Source organism: Ornithodoros turicata, chromosome 1, assembly GCF_037126465.1.
Source record: "Ornithodoros turicata isolate Travis chromosome 1, ASM3712646v1, whole genome shotgun sequence".
Classification (NCBI taxonomy): Eukaryota; Metazoa; Arthropoda; class Arachnida; order Ixodida; family Argasidae; genus Ornithodoros; species Ornithodoros turicata.
Genome location: NC_088201.1, coordinates 23,868,092 through 23,895,607, shown reverse-complemented (window position 1 = coordinate 23,895,607; position 27,516 = coordinate 23,868,092). Strand labels below are relative to the sequence as shown.

Sequence of the window (27,516 nt, the reverse complement as noted above, 5' to 3'; positions counted from 1 at the left end):
ATGAAATGAGCATAAAGAAACACATCCAGTTCGCAGGAGAATCGTTTCAAGGTTTTGTTAACCTTGGTACCGGCCATGTTGATGATAGCCAGGAGCCAGCTACGCAGGCTCTTGTTTTCCTTGTGGTAGCCATGGACAGCAGTTGGAAAGTGCCGTGCGCATACTTCCTTAGCAACAGTTTGAGTGGACAAGAGAAGGCAAACTCACTGTCTACAGAAACTACATGAAACTGGCATTCTAGTAGCAGCTGTCGTGAGTGATGGTTTGGGCTCGAATCTCACAATGTTTCGAGAGCTTGGTGCAGACATTCGGGCCCCCTCCCTCAGGCCGTGGTTTCCACACCCGTCAGATTCTTCTTGGAGGGTTCACATCATACTTGATGCCTGCCACATGCTCAAGCTTGTGCGCAATGCCTTTGGGACCATGCAAGTCCTCCAAGATAGCAATGGAGGGCAGATAAAGTGGAGCTTCATTGTACAAAGACAGAAGGGTTGCGGGCAGGCAACAAAGTCAGGGCTGCACACATTGGTTGGAGCAGTCAAAAGATGAAAGTCAACTTGGCTGCCCAGACACTCAGTGCAAGCATCGCAGATGCGCTGGAATTCTGGTGATCAAGACCTAAACATTGCAAGCTTTCAAGGTTGCGAAGCTACAGTGAACTTCCTCAGAAGGTTCGACCGTCTCTTCGACATCCTGAACTCTCGCAATCCTCTGGCAAAGAACTTCAAGGCACCAATCCGATACGCAACCCGCCACCTTTGGATGTCATTCTTTAATGACATGGATGGTTATATAACCGCTCTAAAAGATGGATTTGGGAAGCCAGTTCTAGAATCTGCAAGAAAAACAGGATTCCTTGGATTCCTGATCAACATGAGAAGCCTTCAAAGTCTCTGCACTTGCCTTCTCTCTGGCGAAAATCCACACTTGAAGTACATGCTTACCTACAAGCTTTCACAAGATCACCTTGAGCTTTTCTTCTGTGCTCTAAGAGGCAGAGGTGGGTGGAGCAACAATCCTACTGCAGGACACTTCATGGCTGGATACAAAAGACTGCTTGTACACCACCAAATAGAGCCATCAGCAGGAGGCAATTGTACAGCTCAAGACAGCACACATATACTTGCAGTGACAACTGCAGCAGCATCAGAAGCCTTCAGGCCTCTCGATATTTTGGCACCTCTACAAGTGAAGGTGGAGATCACGACTATGCAGAAGCACCAGACGCAGGGCAACTCTCTGCCTTTGTTGAGGATATCATCGGGTACATTGCAGGGTACGTAGTGAAGTCAGTAACAAGGAGAATCTCCTGCGCTGACTGCATTGATGCCCTGACAGACAGTTCTTCAAGCAGTGCCCTACTCCACCGCAAATCGCGTGGTGGGCTTGTCAAGCCATCCCAAAGCGTCGTTGCCACATGCAAGGTGACAAAAAAACTAGTTCGACGAATGCTCCACATTTCGGACGGAAATTTGCCGTCTAGCATTCAGATCGGGCAGCTTCTCACAAGAGCTGTTCTACAGGACATCTTGCCCACATCTCTGAGACACGACGTTTTCCCTACCCTCTACGAGCACATGTTCGAGTGCTTTCCAGAAGAAAACCACGTCATTCGCCTCATAAAGCTTATAGCTAACTGCTATGGCAAGATTCGACTTCACCATCTTCCAAAGGAGCACACAGAAAACGTGAATGACAGACCACGACTACGAAAGAAGCTCTCAAGAATCATAGTATTCAACAATCAATGACAATGACTAATGGCCGTAGAAGTCGAGTGTTGCAATATTAATTTATAAATTCTACATGTCATGTTCGCAGCGATGTTACTGTGCAATTTTATCCAGTTTTACTGGGTATCACTTTAAACAAGCCGTTTGTGAGGTAGGGTGGAAGTAAACTGCGGCGTTAACCTCGCAAGTGCAATCACTCTTGCAGCACTTGTTACATCATGCGCTCTTCGTGCACAGCGCTTCAAATTTCTTTAACGAACTGCGCCGACAGCTGAACAATTGCAACACACTCGTAGAACACAATACGAATGCCAATGGATTATGGAAAAGGCCAAACGAGAACCATATACAGCGCCGAACGAACCACACAATAACAAACGAAAACCACACACAAACGAAACTACCTTACAATAACAAACAGTAAAAACCCTTTCTAAGCAAAAGGAATTAAATTTATAGGTTGTCATCCACCAAATTCCTCTATGTTTATGCTTCCCGTGCACATAACTAACGACACCATATTCGGAGTACAGGAAGCGGAGAAGAAAAAGAACGTAATTACCATGAAAACTACAGACACACCGCCGAAGCACGGTAGGAATACACCAGCACACTGATTCCTAAGAAAGATGCGTGCTAATCAACAATGAGGAGCGTTTAAAGAGTAACAAATGCTCCAAATCGAATCGCTTCCCATTGTTTCCTATGGGAGCAGCCGGCGCCATTGGGCCCTCCAACATGGCGGCCGGTTGCCGCACCTCTCTCCCACGAGCCCCTCTCCTATGCGCGATCCAGCCTTTATACATAGAGATCAGTGGTCGCTGCAGCCCGAGCATCGGGTATGCATCGGGTGCTTTTAGTCCATGCGGGGCGTGAACGCGCGTGCCACGCCATGGAGCAGTTCTGGCGAAAAACATAGCGCGACTTACGAAGCATGCTGGTGTCGCAAATCGAAGGACGTGAAGATAATTGTTGTCACTAGAACATTTGGGATTACTGTTGTGGGCTACTATTCCGTAAATCGGTATTGAACAATGCAGCATTACGCATCATGCCGTGCACGTACACGACGCTACGACAGGACCCGTTCCAAATCCACACGAGCACGATAGGCATGCGCGCGCTTCTCCTGCTGTCGGATTGGATGCCGCCAATCTTTGCTTCCTGAGGATCCCGTTCGTTGCCGCCAAAGACGGAAGATATGCCTGTGGAAGCTAAAGTAAAAGACTTTTTCTTTCACCTACAGAGTGGCACGCTTCCTGTGCGCGCTTGGCTGCGAGAGCGGTGTTTCTTCGTGGCTTTCAATAACTACAACTGTAGGCTCTGCCCAGAGGAGGAAACCATCGAGCATGCTTACCTGTCATGCAGGGATGTTTTCTTCTTCTGGGACGTGTTCCAGCGTGCCTTCAAGAAGAACATCTACTTGAGTGCTCGGGCTATTCGGTACCTGCCGATCCGACCAGGAGGCGAGCTTCAGTGGAACGTACTCATTTTGTAAGGTTTGTGCTTGTTGTGGGTAGCTCATCGTATCAGAGGCCGCAACGATCCTCCCGCTGGTTCCTGGCCTTTCTTCAGGAGGTACGTGATATCGCTATGTAGGTTTCCTCTCCTGACCAGGTGGAGGACCCCACCTGTCTCAAAGTACTTGAACTTGTTGTGTCAAGCCCGACCGAGTATTGGTGGACTGATCCTGCTCCTGAACGGACATCCACACTTTTGTACATACTTCATCACAAGCATGTACTTTCTTGTCTATATAGTGCAACCGGTCATCCTTAATCCTCATAATCACCTACCGCATCTTGCATTGTAAATGACATCCACGTCTTGAAAAAAAAAAAAAAATGTGTCGCGTGGCTCAATGGTTAGCGTTCTGGCCATGTCACGTCGAGACTGGGAGGTACCGGGGTTGGAATCCCGATGCCGGCTGTGCTGTCGGGGGTTTCTCCGGGGTTTTCCTCAGACGCTTTCAGACGTATGTCGGCACAGTTCCCTTAGAATTAAGTCGGCCCAGGATGCACTTTCCCCCAAGGCGTCTGTCGTGACGTTGCCCGCCTCTGTGAGGCCGATATAACGGCGAGCCCCTTCAACCCCACCACCCCCACCGAAGACGGCTCTGTTTTCGTTGCGTTTTTCTTCTAAATGGTAGCGCTGCTGTGTGAACTAATTTTGCGTGCATTAGTATACTAATTGAACCAAGGAGTTTCATTTAAAGGGACTATGAAATTTCCCGAACCCCCATACTTTTTTTCGATGGAAACTGTTCTTCCCGCAGAGAAACTAATATGCCACAAATTTTTCCGGAGGAAATCGCTCCACTCTGCGAGGAGCGCGCTGGAAATGTCTCTTCCGCGTTCCTCCTCTCTCGCGCATATTTCCCTGCCGATGGTGTAACTGTACGGACCGCACTTCGGTTCCCCGTTACGTCACCGGTGTTGCATAATGGCAAGTAATGCCGCGAGCTCGCGCTGTGGCTGCCGCCACTGCCGAAATCTGCCGATCGCGCGAAAGCTGTCATGGAGATTTCCACTCCCGCTGAACGCATACGCGGGATCCTACGGCGCATGCTCCTGGCGGGATTCCTCGGCTCGGCAACACGTCACGATGACGTGTTGCTGAGCCGGCCGTGGTCGCGTTACCCGTTGTGTCTCCGCTCGGCAGCTCCCCACGGCGCGGCGCCAGCTGTCCTCCCTTCGCCGCTCCGTTTAAATTCGCTCCCGAGAAGTCCGCTCGCGCGACGAAAGTAAAATTTCGGTTCTAGACTCAGAAAAATGTCTTCTTTCGAACGAAACGAAGAAAAAAATCGTTTCATAGTCCCTTTAAGAACAAGTTGTCTTTGCATTTTAGTGCCCCTTTAAGTACTGTTTTGTTTCATTCATGCCAGAAACAGGATACCCCAAACCCGTGCCACGCAGCCCGCGTAATTCCTTCGTTGCTCAATGCGTCCCGCGGACACGAATGAGTTCGGCACCCCTACTATATATGATTCCTGATCGGCGACTATGGAATGTCCTGCAGAAACGGTTGTGCTGAGGAACTTCTCCTCCTCTCTGATTTCTGCCCTGTGGCCAGCACTTACGCTGTACTGCCAGCATTGGGGAGCTTCTCAGTCCGTGGCTTCACTCCTGGACGATGCCGATAAGACTGATTGTAGGTATGCGTAGCGCGATAGTAGTGATATATCGTTGCTCAACAATAACGATTTCTGTACAAGGCACTTGGAGTTCCTTGTACGAAGATTCCTAAAAAAAAGTGAAGGCAGTATTCAGTCTAGACTCAACGAAATGTTTCACCTTTTCATGTCTACACCAGCAGCCTGCCTTCTCGTATCGAGTTCATCCATACTGTCGTTTGTCTTTTATAAACTTTTATTGTCTCTACTTACCTGCAGTGCATTGGGGTTTCAGTACATCGTTATACCAAATGTGTAGTTTAAGCGTTTCACAACCTAATTGATTTTGCAGGAACATGTCCCACAAGAATGTAGTATAAATGTGCTCCACAAAAGATTATTTACGAGGCAATATTTTTACAAGGACACTGTTGTGCACTGTCGCCCTTTGCCACACATTTGAAAATCAAATTCGGCGATAGTTGTGAATCTGTGGAATTAATACTTCGCCCGGTGCATGTTACTACACAGGTATTCGGTATCGCTTCGTAAAAAAAAAGGAAAAAGAGAAATAACGATTAAGGTGGCTCCTGTGCTGCTTTAATAGTGAGCTCCACAAGTTTGACAATTTCAGAAACCGCAATGCCACCTGGCCTGAACAGCATAACATACATAAAGAAACTTCATATGTAAATAGATCGATTTTCGAACATTTGAAAAGCAGAACGCGCTCATTGGATTTGCTTAGACTGACCTAAGTTGTCATCTACAGGGTGTTTCAGAAAACGTGTCATTCGGACTTTATAAAAAAAACGGGGCGACGGAAAAATACGGGGTAAACGGCATTTGTGTGGCAACTGAATTTGCCACCTTGCAAAAATATTTTCATTTGATTTTAATTAAAAGAAATTTAATTTCTTTAATTGAACTCCAAAATTTCCCAAGTCAACCTAACGTGTTTTTTGTTTGTTTTTTACAGAATTAGAGAGCCCGTAGCGAACTTAGCCAGATCCACCAAGAAATCCGCTCGATATTGCAAATGGAACTGCCCAAAACAAGTCCCGAAATTGAGGCTTCAAAGTTTCGGGTATTCAACGGCGCACCAAATCAGTCGCAAGGATGTGCGGAGAGGAGGACATGCTCCTGCCCCCATGAAGCTAGAACAATTTATAGCCGTACCGGCGTGCAGCACATGACGCGCCGATACCAGGACGGGTGACATTCCACCATACGTTGATAAGTGGCAAACAAAAACGATTCCGCCTCTTTTTTCCCGCCCTCTTTTTTTTTTCCGACCTTCTATCTTTCATGGGGGCAGGAGCATGTCCTGCTCACCGCGCATCTTTGCGACTGATTTGGTGCGCCGTTGAATACCCGAAACTTTGAAGCCTCAATTTCGGGACTAATTTTGGGCAGTTCCATTTGCAATATCGAGCGGATTTCTTGGTGGATCTGACTAAGTTCGCTACGGGCTCTCTAATTCTGTATAAAAAAAAAAAGAAGAAAAACGCTAGGTTGACTTGGGAAATTTTGGAGTTCAATTAAAGAAATTAAATTTCTTTTAACTAAAATCAAATGAAAATATTTTTGCAAGGTGGCAAATTCAGTTGCCACACAAATGCCGTTTACCCCGTATTTTTCCGTCGCCCCGTTTTTTTTTATAAAGACCGACACGTATTTTGAAACACCCTGTATAGTTGCCGCTCTTCTTTTTCTAAACGTATACCACATAGTTGTTTCAATAATTCATGACAAGTGAAGTAGTGATGTCATCCAGAATTTCACCGCTCTATATTATTACTAGGCAACTAATTTCTTATTTTTTTCAATGAAGGGAAATATTATTATACGAAGGTAGGGAAATTTTGCGAGGCTCTGAAAAGGAAACGAAGCGGACACTGGGCTTGAAGCGCTGCAAGCGGGCGCCTCCCATCGATAGACGGAGGAACTTCACAGAGGGGTGGTTCGCGGCTTTATTCGTTCTGCCATCTATCAGCCCCAAAAGGAACACCAGCTACTTGCGGCCGGCACACACAGGGTGCGCTGCCTACAAGACTCGCGGGACTCGCGTAAAATCCGCTGAGAATGGCGTTGAATAATGGTTAGTAACTACAACACTAGTGATATTCGTTCAGGGGAGGGTTTCCGTGTTTCTTCTTCACTTTATATCGTTGTTTCTGTTTCGTCGCAGAGAGGGACTCCTAAAATTCAAAATAAATATGAAGTGCGCAACATATCCCTTAGTTTGGGGTGAAGACGCAGGGACGAGCAAACAAACGTACAACACAGGACAAGATTTAAAGTATGCATTGTGTCTGTGTTGTGCGTTCTTTTTCTTTTTTTTTTTTTCGCCCTCTGGTCTTCACCGCAAACTCAGGGATATGTTGCCCACGTCAAGTTTACACCGGGTCGCTTGCATGATCATTTTGTGCAAAATAAATGTTTGGTTCAATGCAAGCCTCAGGTATCGATGTTGAGTGCAGCTGGGGTATTTATCTGTAAATAGATAAGCCGGGCAAATGAACAAATGGCGATCTGGGAGAGCTTCACAAATTTCGTGTGCCTAAAAATGTGTCTCACTTTATTTATATTGCGATCATGCACGTGGGTACACTCGTCGGCGATATACTTTGTATCACACATAACAACAACAATTACATTATGAATGATGGCACGGGGTGTTCCCCACATATAACTTAAGTCAAGGTTTGCCAGACCTGGTATATCGTGCATGAATGAAACTTACTTGCATATTGCTGCCAGTCGTTTTCTGCAAGTGTATTAGTGATTAGTAACATTGATTGTTTTTGTTACTGTTAAATATTTCATTTCAGAGCGGGAGTGCCTCAGTTTTAGTTGTTTGCAATAAAGCAATACCGTGGTTCTTCTTTCCAGGCTCCAAAGAAAGCACGCGAAATTAAAAAAAGGCGTGACGAAACGCGTGAAAAAACGTGACAGCTCCTCAGACTGTAGTGCATTCAAGTGCGCTCTGTACGACGGAAGCCCGCTCATATAGCCTGATTCGGTGGGCCCATTGAAGTGGGAAGAAGGAGCAGGTTTCGGTCGCAGAAACCTGACCGTTACTTGTGCTGAAGCGGCAAGAATTGACACAAGATGAAAACAGAACGACACAGCCGCGTTACGTCTTGTGTCAATTGTCGCCGCTTCAGCACAAGTGTATACGAACCTGCCCATGTGAACAAGCACACCGTATGGCACATCATCCTGTCACAGTCTCAGTCATCATTCTGTCACAGTGCACAAAAGTGCAGTACAACTTCTATCTAGCGTTTGGACTGGCTGATAGCGCGAGGACTACGATACTGGCAGAGATGGGAGTCAGTGATGTTGGTTTGTTGGGTAGGGAAGTAATGTGAAGAACACTGTTGACGCAACTCAGCGTTGGGGCAGGCTACTACCAGAGCACAGTAAAAAAAAAAACAACAACAACAACAAAAAACACGATTAATGTGTTTCTAACATGAGGACTCCTCCCAATGGATTGTAAGCTAATGTTAGTCATGGCGAGAAGATTTGTTGTCTGATGGCTGACTTATACCCGGTCGACATCATAACCTGACTGCTGTTCCATCTCGCAATCTGGAGGTGGGAGGTGAAGGTACCATTATATATATACATATATGCCATTAGAATATCCGAATGTCGCACTCTCTGCGCGTAATGAGAAAGATTAGAAAAACAACACAACCTCTAAAGGCTAGTGACAACACGGAAGAAGACAAACTTTATCAGATATTCATTCTGTAGTGTGCGTAACCCTGGCAGGGTATTTATTAATTTGCACAAAGCTCTCTGCCGCCGTTGCAGTGATGTCTTTGCAAGCCAGTTTCTTCTCTGTATTTCGTCATCTGGCTCATTGCGAATGTTTGAGGGCAGTCACTGTACCGCGACGCCATGTGAAGGCACTGCTGTAGCCTGTAGTAGGGACTGTAAGAGTACAATACACGTCAAAGTATTGCACTGGCTGAGATGCAGTTTCTTCATGCGTACATGCAAAAAAAAAAAAAAAGTTAATGCCTTACCAGCAACTTAGTGTGTGCTCCGATTGCTTTAAGTTCTCATCGAGCTTCTGCTTGCATCGACGAGCATCTCTGTAGAAGCCCATGTCATCGCATCCAGTGACGAATGTGACCGCTGCAAGTTCATTTAATATGGTTAAGACTTTATGAAACAAAATATAGTAATCGGTAGATGTAGGAACACAAAGAGCATAGCACGGGAACAAAATAACGAACTATTCTGCATTCCAAACGTTCATGCAAGTATTCCTTCGCCAAGACCAAGGTGGTCATCTCACACGTGAGGGAATGAACCAGCAGCCAAAAGAGACGGAGATCGAGGCACGACAAACATGAGTACTGCTAACTCACAACTGAAGGTTTTACCGACAGACATTATTTATAATACAGAAAAAAGGGCCAGGCACACTGGAATAAGATTAAAAATCTCAGACTTGTCAGAACATATCACCTGACTTGTTTATCATATTCCAATGTATCTGGCCCTTTTTTTTCTGTTATATAGACGGTCTGTCGGTAAAACCTTCAGTTGTGAGTTAGCAGTAGTTGTGTCCGTCATGTCTCTCCGCCTCTGTGTCTTTTGTCAGCTTGCCCTAACATATCAGTACCCCCTCCTTGCCATGCTTGTGAAGGTCATGTCAGTCTTAGCACTTCAACGTTTCGATAAGTGCTATTATACTTTTGATATAACATAGTATACTCTGCTTAGATGAAAGTGATGAAAATTGGTGTTTACGTAAGGTCCTGCACAATAGTTCTTGTATCCAAAACAGGATAACATATTGCTTGTTTTTTCTTCTATTTTTATCCTCACGATACTGAGTACACGTATATACAATATCAAAGGTAAACGACAAATATCAATCGCAACAAAAGCAAACAAAATAGGGCGTTAAGACAGAGTGTACAACATTTATTACGTTTTTCAGGTGATCAATAGACTTCGTGCTGCTGGGATGCGGACAAGGGCACTTTTTTTTTTTTATGTGGTCCCGTGCAGCTCTGTGTGCACGAGTTCTACTTACCCACTATGATGCAAAGACCTACTCCTAAGGCAGTACTCACAGGCGACATTGTTTCCTGTTAGGAGATAAAAAGTCGTCGTGCGAGTAATTGTTTCAAGCTCCGACTTCCATCTTTTGTATGGGCATGCTGTTATCTTCCAATGGGTTCCTGGTCATAGTGGTATTGGAGGGAATGAAGCAGCGGATGCTGTTGTAGGTGCTCACGGTAATGCTGGATGCGATTCTATCCCGTTTGCTGATACTGATGCGAACTACGCCGGTGTGCTGCAGATAAATTGTCTCAGTGTCGTCAATCCATGGCAGCTGCAAATAACTACTTTACAGCCATAGATCTCGCTATGCGTTTTACATTCCTCGTGATGTGAGGAGGTCACGAGCATCTTTACTACATCGGGTACTTCTAAATGATGCTGATGCCCCGCGTCGGATGCAAACGATTAGGAAAAGTAACTCCCCGAATTGTACCACATGGCACGCTTGCGGATACTATTTACGAAGCACGTCCTCCTCCACTGTGCTGCCCACGAACGATAACTCATGTTTGCGTTTATCCATAGGCAAGGTTACCGGGAGTCCTTTGAGTTCGAGAGTGCTGTTTGGTCCTTCAGCGAACTCATCGTTCCAGCGTTCGGCTATCGAATCTCTTGGAGGCAGATACAGGACTAACCTCTCGATCGTTATTAACCGCGTCATGATGTCAATGCTGGTGCGGTGCATTTGGGTCTGCACCCCTGCTTTTATCCGGGTAGTACCTGGATCAGCTAATAACCCATGAATACAGAGTAGCATGTCGTCATTTTTTGTGACCACCCTCTCTGGATTTCTACATACTGTCTTTTACATATTCTCCCCATCTCCGACTCCCTGTCAGGTAACTTTTTTTTTTTGAGCATTCATTTGAATTTCTCGAATCTTTCTGAACTAATATCACCTAATATATATCACATAATAATATATAGTTGGAATTGTGTTTAGAACTTAATATCAAAAAAGTTTTCATGCTTGTGTTGCATATAATTGTGCCCCGAGTTATTATGATGAGCATTTCAGCATCGCTTGCGTCTTTTTAGCTGCTACTGTACCTTCCAGAGAGCATGTGACTATAATAATTTGCTGTAGGTTTATACACAGAAAGTCATCAATATCTAATTCCTCAGCAACGTTTTAAGCGTCTTCCGCGCGAGGCGTTAAATATTGCGTGACGAGATTTATCACGCCCCTGAGAAGGGGATTCGGCTGGTCGGCCACTTTGGCGTAACAATAGATAGTTGTCCGGAGAAGTAAAACCAGGAAATTTTAGTTCCAAAGTTGCTTTTTGCCTCTCCTGGGTAAACAGGGATGACTCAATAACAAGGATCACTTACCTGGGCTAGCGCAGATGGAATAATGATGTCTGTGCTGTCACGGCGCTCGCTCTTCGTGAGAATGTGGGTTTCCTTGGTTGCTTCAGGGCTGACAACCAGGAAGTCGTCGCTAGCCTTCTCCCTGTTCTCACGTAGAAGTAGGTGAGTAGATTTTGAAGACGAAAGCGAAGTACCACTCAAGGTTTTATTTGCCTTGCCGATTATTTATACTGCTAGAAAATCTTTTTTAATTTCGTGTTAGCGCCGCGAAGCAACTGCGGCTATGAGAGCCGTACATACATGGATAGATGGAAAGAGCGCAGCCGGAAGAAGTGGGGGACAGGGAGGGTTAGTATGCGTCCTGGGCCGACTTCATGGGGAACTGTTCCGACATTCGTCTGGAAATAGTTTGCGGAAAAACCCAGGGAAAACCTCAGATAGCCCAGCTGGTGCGGGGATTGGAACAGGCGTCACCTCCCTGTCTCGGCATGGAAAGCGATAATCCTAACCACTATGCCACAGGAACTGGTCATACCTTTCTCTATACTGTCCATTATGGACACCACCGTCATGTGCTGCAGAAGCTCTTGCGGTTACACACTTCATGTCATCACCATCTTGTATCTGTTGTTCGTGCCGTATAAATTAGATGGCATTACATTAGGAAGTAGAATATGGTACAAATGGCGTCGCCTTTAATGTACAGCCTGCGTGCAACTTTTGCTATACTGGAGAGCACTAGTTTTATTAAATGCAGACAAATCTGTGAATTAAAAAAAAAAAAAAGATGTGACACTGTGAGAGAAGTGGTCCGTTGCATTGTGCAGGCGTTGTACTGCATGCACGCTAGAGCAGAGAGTTTTTTTAGTCGAACCGGAACTGAACCGAACCGATACTATTGGTGCCATCTTTAAGCTGAACCGGAACTGAACCGTTGAAAAAAAAATCGGTAACTGGTTCAAATAACGGTTCACACCAACCCAAGTTGCGGACTGCGGGAGAAATTTAAATGACGCTAGGTAGAGTGTTACTGATCTATGCCAGAGACGTTCAAAGCAGTTGTAGCATCACAATGGAGCGTCGCAAAAAGACGATGCATGAAGGACTAAATTTACTCTCTGTGAGCAAACTTGGTCCTTTGGGGACTAAATGAGTTGCCACAACCATTGGTCCCTTTCTGGATTAAATATATGGAGCTAAGTGAATGTCACAGAGTGGGTACTGCATTTCCCGCTTTGTCCTAACAGTCATTATGTACATAATCTATGTGCATGAATGAAGTACCTAATGAATGTTTTATAAAAATGTATTAAACCGTGATATATCGAGTGAGATAAAATCTTGTGACATGCATATGACACAATTTGCAAAGGAAGAACCACTATTTCTTACTCTGTCGGCAAAAAACAAACAAACAAAAAACGAATTATATAGTCTTGTTCCATCAAATTCACAAGGAGCGCATACCCGTATTTACGACGATTGTTGCATTCAGAGGACCATTCAACTACTTGATGTCCTGGTGAGTAAATTTCAGGGCTAGCGGACTAAAATGGGGTGTATAATTGCAATCTAACTTGAGCATCGGCGATCATTCACAATCGCAAAGGTTTGGGAATACTGATCAGACGAGCAACAGGTTCAAGAGGACCACGACACGACTGTACAGTTTACTAAAGGATGAAGTCGGGGCCGTTTGTAAATAGTCATACTTGTTTCCCAAGTATGACACGCCAAAGAGGTCACGGACGGAAGGCACAGCAAGACCTGAATTTATTATTATTATTATTATTATTATTTTTAGATGCGATGTAGCTACCGGCAGTTCGTTGCAAGAGATGTGTGAGAGACACATATTTCGGTGCGCGGACGACTTTCTTGATTTCTATAGAAGTGAGGATATCACTCCTGTGAGCACTGGTGATATACTAGAGTTATTTGAGCGGTGTCGAAGGGTGTGTTGAGGAAGCGTTGCAGTTTCTAGACCTCCGCCTGCAAGAGACTGACTATGTGTTGAGTCTTGAGTACTAGGTAAAAAAAAGAAGAAGAAGAAGAAAAAAAGAAGAGTGCTTTCATTCAGTTCAGCTCTCTCGAAGATAGTCAAGATAGCAATTGTTAGCTCAGCCTTAAACACAGCCCTTGATAGGTGTAGGGGAAATATACCTCTCCCTGTTTGTAAACAAATGACGTCATAGTGTTCGACAGCGTCACCTGTTTGGTAGAGTTGAACTATGCTCGAAGCTATGGGGCGAACAAGGTCGCGCCCGAAAACCAGGGACATGAGGGGATTACGATGACCCCTGAAAGGGACGCGACCTTCGGTGCTACTTTTCTTTCAATAGGAGGCAGTGAACAAGTGCCCATTCGTGGCACCCAGCTCTCCCCTTCCGATCTGTTTCGGTTTCAGTCTGTCTACCAACGTCATGATGACGTTTCTCGGGTAGAGGTTTATGCGTTTTGGACAGTTTCCGGGCGCAAGTTAATAAGTTGCAAAAAGGAGGATATCCGGAAACTCTACTGGCAGCAGTGGCTGAAACTTTGGCGAGCAGGCTACGAGGAACTGGAAAAAGAGAGGGAGTCCGTCAGTCGGGGAGAGCGGTGTGCATTGCCTATTTACATAAGGTTCCCCACAATCTGAAAGAAAAGTAGCGGGTAGACATGGTGTTCCTGTAGTGATGACAGACCCAGTCAAATTAAAAACACTGTATGCCAAGGTGAATCGCCGTAAAGAAGTGCCGAAGTGCCATATTCGCCAGAAGGACCCCTTCGTGGACTGCCAGCAGGCGGATGTGTATCGCGTTCCGCTTGATTGTGGACGTTGTTATATGGGGCAATCCGGTAGATGTCTGAATATACGGTGAATGGAACATTATGCTTCCATTAAGAAGCCATCGTCGGGACACCTCTCGGGGCATTGTCGCGAATGTTCTTGTGTTTTTCTGTTTAATCAGATTGCCGTCATGTCCAGACATAGCGACCGGACCCCGAGGAAATCGCAGAGGCATTCTTCAGTGCTGTTGATGGAACGGATGCGTCAGTACCCCGTCAATCGCTCTTTGCAAGGCTGAGATGGACCAAGGAGGATATAGATATACTGCTGGAGCGGAAGGGGAGTCCTCTAAGTGAAGCCAACACGCAGGGGCGGATCCAGGACTTTTTCTCAGGGGGGTTCCTGCCTTGGAAAGCATGCTATTATACTACCAAGGTCAATTGCTGCTCTAGGTAACGACTGAAATTGAGGGGGGTCAGAACATCCGGACTCCACCCCCCACCCTAAATCTGCCCCTGCCAACACGACGCCATCTTACCAGGGGCAAAACGTAGACCCGTGCAGCCGGATTGCGAGCATAGTTGGCTCGTGTATTGCGTATAGATCCGCAAAGCACCCCCAGGAAGCACAAAGAAAACCCCAGGAATCACCTTTCATTTGTAAGTACACAGGAATGGTCACCAACAATGCATGTTTCCCTCCAGCGTAGAGCCTGAGCTGTTCGGCTAGTTGCCGGCCGCTCGGCCTACAGCCCCTGGATCTCCGCTGACTAATTAACAAGTGTGTAGGCGGTATAACACGCATACCTTGATAACTCAATCGATCATTCATCTTTAATTCTTGGACAAAAGAAAGAGACATGCCCCTGGCTTCACCGCTGCTTACAGGGGGTATAGGCCGCCGCCACTCCAGCTAGTATATATATCCTCCTTGATCTGCGCACAAACTGGTAATGACTGTTTGTGCTGCGCTCAAAACTGAAGAACACGCAAGATAAGCCGGGTGCTATCTCTTGTTGCGGGCGGCTAGAAGTTGCTACGCATCTTTTCCTTCCCCTCTTTTTTTTTTTCCTTTTACCTTTTTTGATAATGTGTTTCGTACTGTTGCGTATAAATTGCCCACGGAACCATTAAAGCCGTTCAGTTGAGAGTGCGCAGTTGCCTTGGTGTCTTCCGTCCGTGTCCTATTTGGTTGTGAAACAAGCATGTGTACAGTTTAGCCGCGCAGCTAGACCTGCAATGAACAAAGCAGGAGGAGGCAAGTATGTATTGTATGGCATTTCATTGAGTTTGAGGAAGCGGAGAACGAAACACGCACACAACACAGGAAGTGGACAGGACGAGGCTTATGAGTCTCGTCGTGTCCACTTCTCGTAGACTTGCAAGGCAGGCCTGTGTCCTTGTGTAGATAATACAATCTTACAGATAAGTCACGACATCGTAAACTTAATTGGATTGATAAGCACCATTAGAAATCAAATAAATATATGCGCACATCTTATGTCGAGTGGTAAACCCCGTTATGAAGAGCCAACCTCCCGTTTTTCTCTCAAACATTACATCCGATCTGGCAAGAATTTACTTACGGCATCGTTAGATTTACGATGTGCCAATAGCTTTTCCCATTGCTGAAATATTCTTTAATGTCCCATTTGCACTTATTAAACCTACACGATTGTTTATCGTACAGCACCACAACTACGGCAATCCTGCACGTGGCCTCTAGTTTTGATTCTTCAGTGTGATTATGTTTTGTCTTCGGAGTCTTTGAGTTGGGAGCTATCCGCACGTGATGGCCGTAATGTCATTTTTTATCGTTTATATCAAATCGAAGGGTCTCTTTCGTCTCACCATCTTCAAGGACATCTCACGTTAAATTGTGTGGGCTCATATAAGGAATTTTAACTATATACCGTGATAACCGACAAGTTCCTCTATTGACAATGCGACGTACTATTCCGGCATGTACGGTGCAGGATACGATATAGCAGTGGGGAGCCGAGAATAGCATTTCGACGAGGTATCGCAGACCTTCGAATGACAGACGCACTGTGCTGCACTCGTCCTTCAAAGCTGACATCGTAAACAAGCGGAGTGGCTTTCCACGTCATGGATGCGTATTACCGTGGCACGCAATATTGTCCTGATGCTTTAACAGCGCAGGCAGGTCCGTTCGATTGTCACGTGACGAACAAGCTTTGGCATCGTCTCTTGTGTTGCCATTGGCAGCCTGCCTTCCTTCCTTTCTTTCTTTTTTTTTTCTTTTTTGCTTCCTGCCATGTTTATAAGAAGAGAGTCGCCCCTCTTTGATTCATTTGCATTATATCGGGTTGGAAGACACCGTTTTATCAAACGACAGTGTATTTAAGGAGTTACTTCGTAGAGCGATCGGCGTATTGTCTCGTATTACAGTTACCAAATACAGTTAGTTTAATGTGAAGCCCAAATGCAAAAATGAAGAAAAACGAAGCTTCTGGAGTTAGTTCCATAGTCCACATAAGCCCTCACGCCTTCCAGAGATTCAGGTTGGCGATCTTGTGCTTCAGGACCGGGTACGACACCGAAATCTTTGTCCTGGCAGAAGCCCAACCACGGAACGTATTATGCTATCCGCCTTGATAGCTTTTTTCTTCTTTTTGCACACGTGAAGCAAGTGCAGCTTTGAGTGGTGTACAGCAGGCGTGGGCAGATGGAGGGTAGGATTCGATCCCGCAACCTCCCAGTCTTCAGTATGACCTTGGACCTACCACAAACGAGCGGATGTCATACCATGCTGCTGAAAGAGCGCTGCTTGTCCACCATCATAAAAAGGCAACTTCTGTGAAGTAGAATTAAATTAGGCAATGGGCTCTAAAGAGTTTGTGAAGGTTTCAATATGCATTGACTAGGACGCAATGCTGCACGAAGTCAGTCATACATGTCAAAGGTCAGTCATACGAGGGCCGCCGCTTGACGGACCCTTACACCGGAGGTGCATCGTAACTAGACAGGAGGTGCACGAGCATCGTAGCGGGAGTAGACTGGAGGTGTACCGGGCACTGGAGGTGATGCACCCAGGGATTTTCCCAGCACCCCCTCACTCCCCCCCCCCCCAATTTTTGCTCGGCACCCCGGGGGGTGATGTCTCTTTAACTCTCCGAAAGATGCTCGTTCTTCCTGTCTTTTCTTCTGGTTGGCCCAACGATTATGCGCACACGCCGCCTTCTTTTGCGTCTTGAAGTTATACGTCTTGTTTCTTCACCTGACTCTTACGTTCATCCTGGACATATTTATAAAACTTCCGAGTTTCACAGAGTGAACTATTCAATGTGTCAGTAGCCTCATATTCAAAATACAATAAACTGAGCGCTCAAGCCCGTTAATAAAATATTTACGTTTACGGGGGACTGTATTTTGCGTAATCAAATCGTATTGACACGGTGTGGCAAAACAAAAAGAAAATCAGGGAGAGAAAGGACGAACAAAAAGAGACTGGTGTGTTACTGTGCAAGTCTACGTCTGCATGTTTGATGAAATTCTGGAAAGTGTTGAGAATACACCATGAGGTCGTTGGCAGTGGCTGGTGTATTAGTCTCAGCACGTGTCATAAACCCCCCAGGGTTAACTGGTTACCGACAGCTCCGGCGTTTTCTTTTTTTTTTTTTTTTTTTTTCATAACAATACCAGGTTCGCTACATCGATGGCTAGGTCGACCGTTTTTGTGCACCTGCCTTCAGCAGGGTGTCTGTTGCCGTCTTCGACTGTCTTAGCGCAGTGCAGTACTGATTGAACGACGGCAAGGTGGTACACCCCCTACAGTCCGCCAGCACCCCCCCCCCCCCCCCCAATTACAGTCCTGGGAAATCCCTGGGTGCACCTCCTGTCTAGTATGCCAAACAACGTCGGGCACATCTTGCTACGATAGCAACGATATCAAACATAACGGCAATGAATGTGGTTGGTTGTTTGGTTACGAAAGAAAAGTATGAAGATTCCCCAACTCTACGTTGGACCGGCTACTCGGCGCGATGAAATGCCGCTACTGCATGTCTAGGATGATCTCAGTTGTCTCGCGGCGTAAACCCCCAATTATTGAATTGAATGTCTAGAACGCTAAGTGATCCGCGAGAGTCTTGATTAAGGAAATTAGAGAGTGGAACCCAATATGGTAGTGTATGTTTTCCTAAACTGGATGGTTTCTTCCAAGTCTGTGAAGGACTAGAATTTCTTTTACACGCGGTTCAAAAATTAGTGAACGATACCTCTGCAGTGAGGCAAGGCTTCTCGGGTCGTCTTTTGATTTCAATGCCTAAAAGTGTTTATTTAGTGGAAGATAAGAGAAAATGCTGTCAGCATGTAATGTTCCCTCCCCCCACGATTCATACCTCAGAATCCTTCCTGAGTGAATCACGTAGACATCATCAAAGTGACTTCATACCTTCAATAGCCTTCTGGAAGGCCCTAGCCTAATCGCCTGACCAGGTGCGCATATAGTTTAACCTCTAAAATTGGTGCCCAAACCGTCATCTTGTCAGTAAAGGTTGGCATCGGTTGCATCCCGTGTAGGTTGTCCTAAACTCTTTAAAGGCGTTATTTTAACATAATTACGTTTCACTGTATTTGTATTTTTAGATTAACTGCGAGGGCTGAACTGCATGTGGCCAGTGCATTGGCCTCCTCGATAGCGCGAGACGAGCGGCGTTCGTGAGAGGTTCACCCAGAGTTGTCCCTAACTCGTTACACGTAACTCGTTACTTGGTAACGGTTACTTTTTTTGGTAACGAAGTAACGATTTAGTTACTTTTTAAAATATGGTAATAGTAACGGAATCAGTTACAAAAATTGGTAACTCGTTACTGACGTTACTCGTTCCTTTTCTTCAGCGCGGGGCAGCACATTTCGGCACTCCGTGTGGCGCAATGCGTGCGGATCTGACCTGCGTGACCCACGACCACGTGTGACTCAAAGTATTATTGCAATCCCTGGCTGGATGTGTTGTCTTTTCTCTTGTTTCCGTAATCTCCGACCATCACTCCTTCCCAAGAATGGGCACCAATTGTGTTATGGCTACAAAAAACGCGTTTCGACTTCTAGCCTTTTCTTGTGTTTGCAAAGCTTCTGAGCGCCCTAAATTATGACGCAGCCCCTCGTCTGTTTTCGGGAACCGTTGGTGATCGGTGGCACGAAAACCGGTGTCTTTTCTTGTGTCTTCATAGTCTCCGATCACCCCCACTTCGTAAAGAAGAAAGGGTCCAGGCAAGCTGATATAGACTCATGGTAAGGGGCCGAGAGACACTGACCACGAAGGACGGACGACACATTATCAGACTCAGCAAAAGGTTAATTACAACGACCCATACCCAAGACGCGACGCGGAGGGGCAACAAGACAAAACGAAGGGTCACTAATGACGTTGACACGTGTGGCGGCTTGTCTGTTGGATCCTTTAACTATGCGCGGGAACGTAAAAGTAACTCGTTACCTGTGAGTAACGAGAACTCGTTACTTTTGTATGTCGGTAACGAGTAACGTATTTAGTTACTTTTTTCTGAAGTAACGGGTAACGGTATTTAGTTCCTTTTTTTGGGTAACGGGCACAAGTCTGGGTTCACCTGCTCAGGACGGCACTCTGGTTATATGCGCAGCACGGCAGCAGTCATAAGCTGATGGGTGATTGAGGTACGTTATTGTTGACGAGGAAACGCCTCGTAAAACGTGATGCTAAGCTGTACGCCAAGCATCAATCCTTGGGCTGCAGAAATACACACCGCTCCGATTCTGGTGAGAGACAGAAAGCGGAAAGGCAATACTGAAGTCCCTGGTTCCGGCAGGTAAACCTGCATGACCCAAGCATTTTCCGAACAATGCTTAACGCGATAGGCTAACAACAGCCGTGAAGCCGTTTGTCAATTCACTTGTTTTTAACACACACATACAAATGCATCTATCCATCTGTATCTGTCTGTTGGCCAGCAGTATATAGCAACTCTATACGCAATATGCACAGTGTGCCGCAGGGCAAAGAGAAAATTTTGCCCGTAATGCCGGGTAAATATTCAAAATAATTCTATGGAGTACATGTCACTTAGAGGGAGTGGGCAGCCCCTACGAGGTGATAAACTATTGTGACTCAGGGTGCTGATCTTCCGCGATGATCCGCTTAGTGATTCATATTGTGGTTGATTGCATTATGTAGAGCGAAATAAATGCGCCGTCCTTCAACCAACTAATATGGTGGCGTACAGCTATAAAGATAGCGGCAGCCAATGTTTCACCAACTTCAGCAGCATATTATGCATAATGTGATAAGACCATATCTTAATAAAATATCGCAGGCATCGGAGGCATTTTATTTTCATCGAAACTATCCTAATCCGACGGAAGCTTGTACGACAGGGGCTATGCCCACGTCATGGAACAGAGTAGAGCGCTAGGTACACTTAATCTACTTTATAGGTGCAGGTTTCGGAAGGAATTGCGTGCTATCCTACAGAAAAACACGACTAACCTATTAAAAGTAAATGCGTAGCAGACGCGCCGAAGGATGCACCATTGAACGTTTCGCGTGTGACAAAGAAAGTTGTGAAGCTGTTGGTCCCGACCAGGCTGTGTGGATACAGCTTGAAAGCCATACACTCTTCCTTTATTCCTCGCTACATTCATACTGTGTTTTCTACATACCATTGCCTTGTTACCTTTCGTTGCCAATGGGGTACCACAGTACTGGATGCTACCTTGCTATTTGTGGCTAATTGTACGTCACCGTGTTTCCTCAGGCCGACAGTTTTACCGTTCTTGCCACAGCGCCTGTCCAAATCATCGTCCATACCTTGGAGGCGTCAGTGAAGCCTACCGGGATTAGTCCACGCAACATAGGTTCTGCTGCAGGCTTACAGTGTTCACGTAACGAGTTCATCACCACGACTTCATGGGACCTGTAGGTGATGCAAGGAAAGGAGAGTACACTTGCTGCACTAAGGCGCTGGAGGAAGGATCTGGTTGTGGGCGTGCTCCCGTAAGTCCACTATGTAGTCCTCCATAGTATGGGTAAGATGCTGATGTTGGAAAAGTACTAGCTGGCTTCCCGTCGCGCACAAGCACAGGCACTGCCACTCTTCGAGGGTTGGACGTTACTAGTTCAAGGGACTTGTCCTGTCTCTGGCGCTTGCACTTGTAGCGACGGTTTTGAAACCAGATCTTGACCTGCAAGGATCGTGCAACCTTCTGTATTGGAAATCAGTAAATGCGCTACCCTTTTTTTGCGCAGGCAGGGATATGTTCACCACAAGAAAATCGATTTCAAGTTCGCTATACGACACCTATAGTTATCACCAAATCAGGTGCGAAAAATGCATTGTGGCGACATCGCGACAAAAAAGTTCTGTCGTCTACACTACGCAGTTCACACCAGGTTTGCGGATTGGGGTCACCCATTCTATTTCAATTCCATTCCAAGGAATGGAAAGCTGTGGTCAATTCCCACTCCTGCAATGACTTGGCAACCCCATCCCATTCCTTTAATTCCATCAATAACTAAAAAAAAAAAAAGAAGGAGGACCGGTAACTGTGCTAGGTAGCCCTGCAGTGTTAGAGGAGGTTGGCATTTCCCAGCACAGAAAAAGGACAACGACAAGGTGCGGAGTGGTTCCTAACGTCACAACAACATCGATGCACTAGTAATTGCGGTGATAAAACTTAAAAAAAAAAATTCTGACATCTAAGCAATCAGTGATATCGTGTGTTCCGGTTTACGAACATGAAGTGCTGGAAAGATGTGCCTGATACCCAACTTCGCTGTGCAGTCATAATATGCGAGACGATGGAAAATACTCGTTCTACGTCTCCTGAAGCTGCGCGGAGTTCTGGGTGACCGCGGAGCGCTTCCCTGTATTATTTTCGAAATGAAGGAGAAAGGAAGCCTAGTTCATACATGCCGAATATTCAACAATATTATTTCGCTCTTGACCGTGTGCACGTGCAGTGCGTTGCAGAGGGCGCGAGGGCAGAAACCAGTGGCTTGAAATCAAAGCTACCATCAGAGCACCCAGACCATTCCATTCCAATTCCATTCCTGCGAAAAAAGGCCTAATTCCATTCCATTCTTAGGACAGTTTCTGTCATTCCATTCCAATTCCATTCCAATTCCATTCCAATTCCATTCCAATTCCATTCCAATTCCATTCCAATTCCATTCCAAGTTATTCTGGAGTGGCAACTCCGCAACCCTGGTTCACACTACCCACTTCCGTACCGAAACAGAGGGCGACAACCATTACTGAGGGGAACTGAACGATATTTACTTGTGAGTTGTAACGATCCGTCGATGCGACAGGTCAAGCATTTCAAACACTATGCTACGCCTTGCCAGGTGATCAATATGGACAAAGTGTGAACCATATTGCTGAGAAAGCAATACAGTCTGCAAGTACGCGGTTACATGAGCCTTACTTGGTAATCGAGAATATGCCTTATTACGATCCTTTTTGTCTCTTGAGCAGAGGTCATGACAGCGAACGTCTCGCAAATACATAGCTATGTCCTCGTATCATAGAACCAACTCACATACAATGTGGTAGGGTACGGCCGCTTAAGCGGTGAAACAGTACAGTGAAACAGTGTGAAGTAGTGAAGTTTTTTTTTTGGGGGGGGGGGGGAGGGAGGGATTTATGTTAGGAGTAGCAGAATACGTTGGCAGACGAGTTCAATTTCTCCTCTTTTTTTTCTTCTTACAAACAAACAAACAAACCACATAGCATTATCATCATGTACTCGTTGTTGTTGTTGTATCCACATAGCATGTTATGTCATGTATTATATATTTTACATAACATTATATATGTTACAGAACACTGTTATGTGCTGACATGCAGTGATCATCTTCATAGATGGGTAGAAATCCAGCGAACCGGTAGAATGTAGGAATGGAGTTGCCTCAGGACAGAAGCCGCCGATATTTCGAACACAGACTGTTCTTCTTCTCTCTGAGACTGATCATCTTCAGTACTGTAAAGTATTACAAGGGAGAACGAGGAACACGGGGCAGGTCAAGGAAGCGTTTATTATTATTTTTTTTTTAGCTTTGCGAAGTGAAGCGCTTCACCGATCGAACCCCCACGTTATCCCCCCCCTTCACCGATGAGATACGCGTCAACCACCCCCATGCACCTGAATTTTCAGTTCAATGCATAGTAACACAATGCAGTGAAACGCAATGCATTCTTCAATGCATTGTGCTGCTTGGGATGTAGGAGAAGCACTTGGATGTGTAGGAAGACTGCTAGAACATTCTGTTGGGTTCGTTTTGCTCAAGCACGAATTCCCTCTTTAAACATCACGCACGTGCTGACGTGCGTGGCAGTTGCTCGTAGACGAACAATTTGTGAAGACGCAGCTGAAAGCAGAATTAACGGATTTCTTGCTGTAGCTGAAGAATTACACTTTTCTCTCTTGGCACACATACACAGACGTATACGCCTTACCGAACACAGAAATGCATATGAGCCATATTTAGGGTATATTCAGTGGAACCTTTCCCAGGTGTCAATCATGAACATTTCTGGTGAGGTGTTTCGGCGGAACCATGACAGCGGTCAGTCGTGCGGACAGAGGACCGCTCGCGTGTTCGCTGTCAAGGTGTCACGTGCCGTAAGGCAATGGCAATGTGTCGCAAACGCATACTTGAGTTGAAGTAAGCTTCAATGCGCTGGCCAGATGATCCCTTTCAGACGCAGACAGATATTTCTGCTCCTTGAACCGTCTCTCAAGTTCATACACTTGAGACTGAGAAAAAAGCACGCGCGGTTTTTTCCGGTTCCTCTGCTTCAGGTTGTCCTTTGTATGCGACACTTCTGAAAAAAAAAGAAAGAAAAAAAAAACACGTAAACAAATTGTATTAATAATATGCAAAAATTAATTAGCAATACTATGTAAACATGCTGCAGTCAGTGTGGTGATTGGGAACAGGATACTGGGACACCAATACACTTAGGAACATCTACTGGAGCGAGAGAAATATGACTCCCTATAGGTTCATCCATTAATTTATAACTCAAAAGTCGCCATCCCAGCAACCAGCGTCCAGTGCTGGTATGCCAACGTTTGAGTTATAAACCCACACATTACGTGCAGTCAAATAACTTCAGCTTCATTTTACATCTCCCTGTCCATGTTAGGTAGCGCAACCTGAAAACGTGGGACTATGCTGTCAATCATGTGTTTCCATAATGCGCTATTTAATGTGGACATGCTGTACCACTAAGTAGATAAGAAAACCCTCGTTGTCTAGGTGCACCTGCCCTTGTTTTGTGCGTTTTGCCTATCGTGCGCGCAAGGCGGTTGTTAACGAAGGCAAGGAACGTGTGCTGGTCCTGCATCGTCAAATGGCCTTCACAATCAAGCAAAAGCCTGTCACTTGCACCTGCACGGTGTCGACCATGGATTCCCACAGCACGGGGAACTGCTGTTCGCTCAGATTTAGCGTAGTCTGACTTGTGATGAAATCAAAACACGGAAGACTCTTACATGTACCAAACTACCAGAAGGATCACCATAGTACTCCCACATAGTCATCGACTCATCAAGGGGCTGCTACGACTCTGTAGTCGCTCTGCGCTGGAAACGAACTAACGAAGTAACGTACCCCCTTTAGAATAACTTGCTTTTCTTTGTCTTTTTTTTTTTTTGCGTAAATCTGGGCAAGGGAATGTGAATATCAAGTTTCGTCACAATACCACATGGATTTCAGGATCTGTTAATTTGGCGCTTCTCTTGTGGGTCATATAGTAAGAGTTGGGCAGGTTGGTATGTATCCGTGGTGTATCCTGGTGAGTCGCCTTGGAACTTGCATGTGTATGGAAGATTACACAGGACGTTACTGTGTTCGAATCCTTCTCGAAAATAGTATCTGCTCATCTTTTGTCACACTTCGGCTGCGCAAGTGGCGGAAAAACAGGAACCGAATCGGTTCAATATAAAGCATCCCTACTAAACTTTGTTCTTGACTAATTGATTGGCCTGGAACATCGGTCGCGACAGAGACATATAAGTATAACGAATGCTGAGGCGGCGTGACAGGGCTGTGGGTGTAACAAGTTCAGGAGTCATTGGAGCAGAAGCTGACTCCCTGTGAATTTTGCGCTCAATATTATACATGACGAAATATATCCCAAGCAGCACAGAATCTTGGCCCAATAATAGCTAAACGGCGGCACAACTGGTCCATTATTGGCCATGTGTTCCCAAGTTTTACCCAATATTGTGTGTTAATTGAATATAATGGCCCAGTATGCGCAACATTCTACTCATTTTGGCTAGATACTGGACATATTGGCCCAATATTCCCAAGACACTTCCAATATTGGCTATATATTGGGAATAATACCCATTGTTGTATCACTGGAAGAGGGAGAAATTTTTTCGGTGGATCTACTCAATGTCTCAAATCATAAGCCGTAAGAAACATAGACGTTATATTGATGGTGAGTTAATACTCCAAGCAATTCCTCGTTTCAATGTATTGTGTGTATGTAATCAAATTAAACTTAGACACGTTCCTTTTGACTCTGAGGCGAGCAGGGCTCACGAATTTGCGGAAGCTTGTACGGCAAGCAACGTGTGGTATCTGTTTTTTCTTAGAAAGGAAATGCCACTGGCTTTCTAAGTGAACTTTTCGTCGCTCATCCCATATATGGGATGTTTCAAGCCTAGTATTGCATTTAAGCGCATATATCCGTAGGACGTCTACTGGATGTCATTGTGTTATTTGGGAACGTAATGCCGACCAGCACATGGAACATGATATATATTAATAAATTCAGTGACCTATATCCATGAAGCCTGGTCAGAACTGCTCCTACTGCTGAAAACACCAGGTTGGGAAATTTAGTTAGGCATATCGAAAAAATAGAAGATACAGTGGCAGGGCATTGGCAAACGTGGCTGGCCAATATCAGTTCCCAATATTGGTTCAATATGGGGCCAGGTTGCAATTGCCATATTGGGCCAGTATTGGACCAATATTGGTCCACCACACAGCATTGGTGTGCTGCTTGGAATGGTGCACATGACATCTATATTCAATGATTTAATGCATAGCATTATGTACACTTGAAACTAATGAATGTTTCTCCCACAAAACCAAGCAAACGAACTAATGCATGTTCAACTAAGGCATATTTGCCTGGAGTGCGCAGAAGGAAGAAAATGTACGAAGACACTGAATGCATATTGCGGAGGAAATTTTACTGTCCGTACCTGTATCGGTGTATATAGTATCATGGAAGCGTGATATATGATCGGAACTTGTCCGGTTGAGAAAGCATCAATACGCAGTCAGAAGTAGTCTTAATGACCCTAATTGGCTCTCTTTTTTTTTTCTTGTACCGCTAGCATTGTATAGGCTGACGTTAAACAAAATAAGCGTACCTTGAATTTCTAATCCTACGAATTTCAAAAGCAAGTGTGAACGTAAACAACGTATTATGCGCAACTGAAATAGGGAACAGTAAATTTTACTTTAAATACATTTACAAAAACTGTGTTATTAGAGGTTCTAACTGAGTAGTTATTTTCATGATCAGGTTTTTACTCGGCAACAGTAAACACTACAAATTTCGTCTCCATACTTTGGTTTCCAACAGTAAGGAAGAAATGCCACAAAATTATCATTTTACACCACGCACAAAAAGTGTGAAAAATATGTCATTCACATTCTATGAAACTTACTTACTCTTTCCAAATCCATGAGCAGAACTGTGTTCTGTAATACTAAAAGTAGAGGAGATGGAGTGCTGTTGTTGTTGTTGCTGTTGCTGACAGTGAAACGCAACTGTGACATCGCCTTGCCTACTGGCTGACACTGCAAAGCCGTCACTGCAATTCCCCGGAGGCGAAGGCTCGTACCGTCCTGGTTGGTACGAAATGGACAAATATGACAGATTCTGGCCGTGGTTGTGCTGAAAACCCACAGCCTGTCCGGCTGACGCATCTTGAAAGGCGCAGAAGCCGTCAAATTCCAGCGAGGAATCGAGACCTGAGCAGTGATCTGGAGCAAGACTCGTTTCGTCTAACAGTCCTTGCGCTTGATAGAGTAGCGCTTGAGGATCGAACCCATCAACCACTTGGTCTGTGAGGTTAAGGATGTCTTTGACGGAGAATGGTGTTGCAGAGTTAGCGAGCATTCCGTTTTCTTCGCCTCTTGTCTTCTCGCGCCACTCCTGTGAAGTGGCTGCTTGAGACACTTGAATTCTACACTCAACCAAAGTCAGCCAAGCAATGTTCGAAGTCACTATGGACGGAAACACTTCGCTCTGCGCATGCTTTCGAATCGGAACCCGCGGCGGAGGATGTGCAGGCGCCGATGGGCCTGACCGAGCAGCCTCTTGTTTATGCTGGTGGGTGAGAGAAGGGTGTGCTGTGGAGGCGCTTTGGGCGAATCACAATTTTGCCTGGGCTGCTCCTTTCCAAGTCAGCCTATCCCGATGCGGATGGTCAAACTTGCCTGATATCAAAATTGCC

General features: G+C 45.5%; 3 protein-coding genes across 4 annotated transcripts in view; 1 reads left to right on the top strand and 2 right to left on the bottom strand.

Moving 5' to 3' along the window:
* Positions 1–8,607: 8,607 nt before the first annotated feature.
* LOC135397608 (uncharacterized) lies at positions 8,608–11,354 on the bottom strand. Its single transcript, XM_064629228.1, has 4 exons — positions 11,275–11,354; positions 9,911–9,965; positions 8,889–9,000; positions 8,608–8,793 (listed from the first exon to the last, which is right to left on the bottom strand). Exons 2-4 carry the CDS (start codon positions 9,957–9,959, stop codon positions 8,640–8,642), a joined length of 315 nt encoding a protein of 104 aa, XP_064485298.1. The 5' UTR covers positions 9,960–9,965; positions 11,275–11,354; the 3' UTR covers positions 8,608–8,639.
* Positions 11,355–20,622: 9,268 nt separating this feature from the next.
* LOC135377670 (homeobox protein Nkx-2.3-like) lies at positions 20,623–27,337 on the bottom strand. The gene is made up of 3 exons (XM_064610262.1): positions 26,729–27,337; positions 23,680–23,849; positions 20,623–21,204 (listed from the first exon to the last, which is right to left on the bottom strand). The coding sequence occupies exons 1-3, from the start codon at positions 27,177–27,179 to the stop codon at positions 20,917–20,919; spliced, it is 909 nt and encodes a 302-aa protein (XP_064466332.1). The 5' UTR covers positions 27,180–27,337; the 3' UTR covers positions 20,623–20,916.
* LOC135377671 (transcription factor LBX2-like) overlaps positions 20,781–27,516 on the top strand; it is a 208,358-nt gene continuing 201,622 nt past the window's right edge. For both annotated transcript variants that reach the window (XR_010418172.1, XM_064610263.1), the window contains exon 1: positions 20,781–21,016. The gene's annotated coding sequence lies outside the window, so the exon portion shown is untranslated. The remainder of the gene's footprint in view (positions 21,017–27,516) is intronic.

What these genes read in the sequence shown, in the direction of transcription:
- LOC135397608 (XM_064629228.1), bottom strand. Translation starts at nt 9,959, where the DNA reads ATGTCGCCTGTGAGTACTGCCTTAGGAGTAGGTCTTTGCATCATAGTG. An exon ending in AGGTCTTTGCATCATAGTGG is followed by an intron (nt 9,001 to 9,910) that starts GTAAGTAGAACT and finishes ATGAACTTGCAG; the next exon opens with CGGTCACATTCGTCACTGGA. An exon ending in GAGCACACACTAAGTTGCTG is followed by an intron (nt 8,794 to 8,888) that starts GTAAGGCATTAA and finishes GTACTCTTACAG; the next exon opens with TCCCTACTACAGGCTACAGC.
- LOC135377670 (XM_064610262.1), bottom strand. Translation starts at nt 27,179, where the DNA reads ATGCTCGCTAACTCTGCAACACCATTCTCCGTCAAAGACATCCTTAAC. An exon ending in TGCTCATGGATTTGGAAAGA is followed by an intron (nt 23,850 to 26,728) that starts GTAAGTAAGTTT and finishes TTTTTTTTTCAG; the next exon opens with AAGTGTCGCATACAAAGGAC. An exon ending in TGAAGCTTACTTCAACTCAA is followed by an intron (nt 21,205 to 23,679) that starts GTATGCGTTTGC and finishes CGATCCTTGCAG; the next exon opens with GTCAAGATCTGGTTTCAAAA.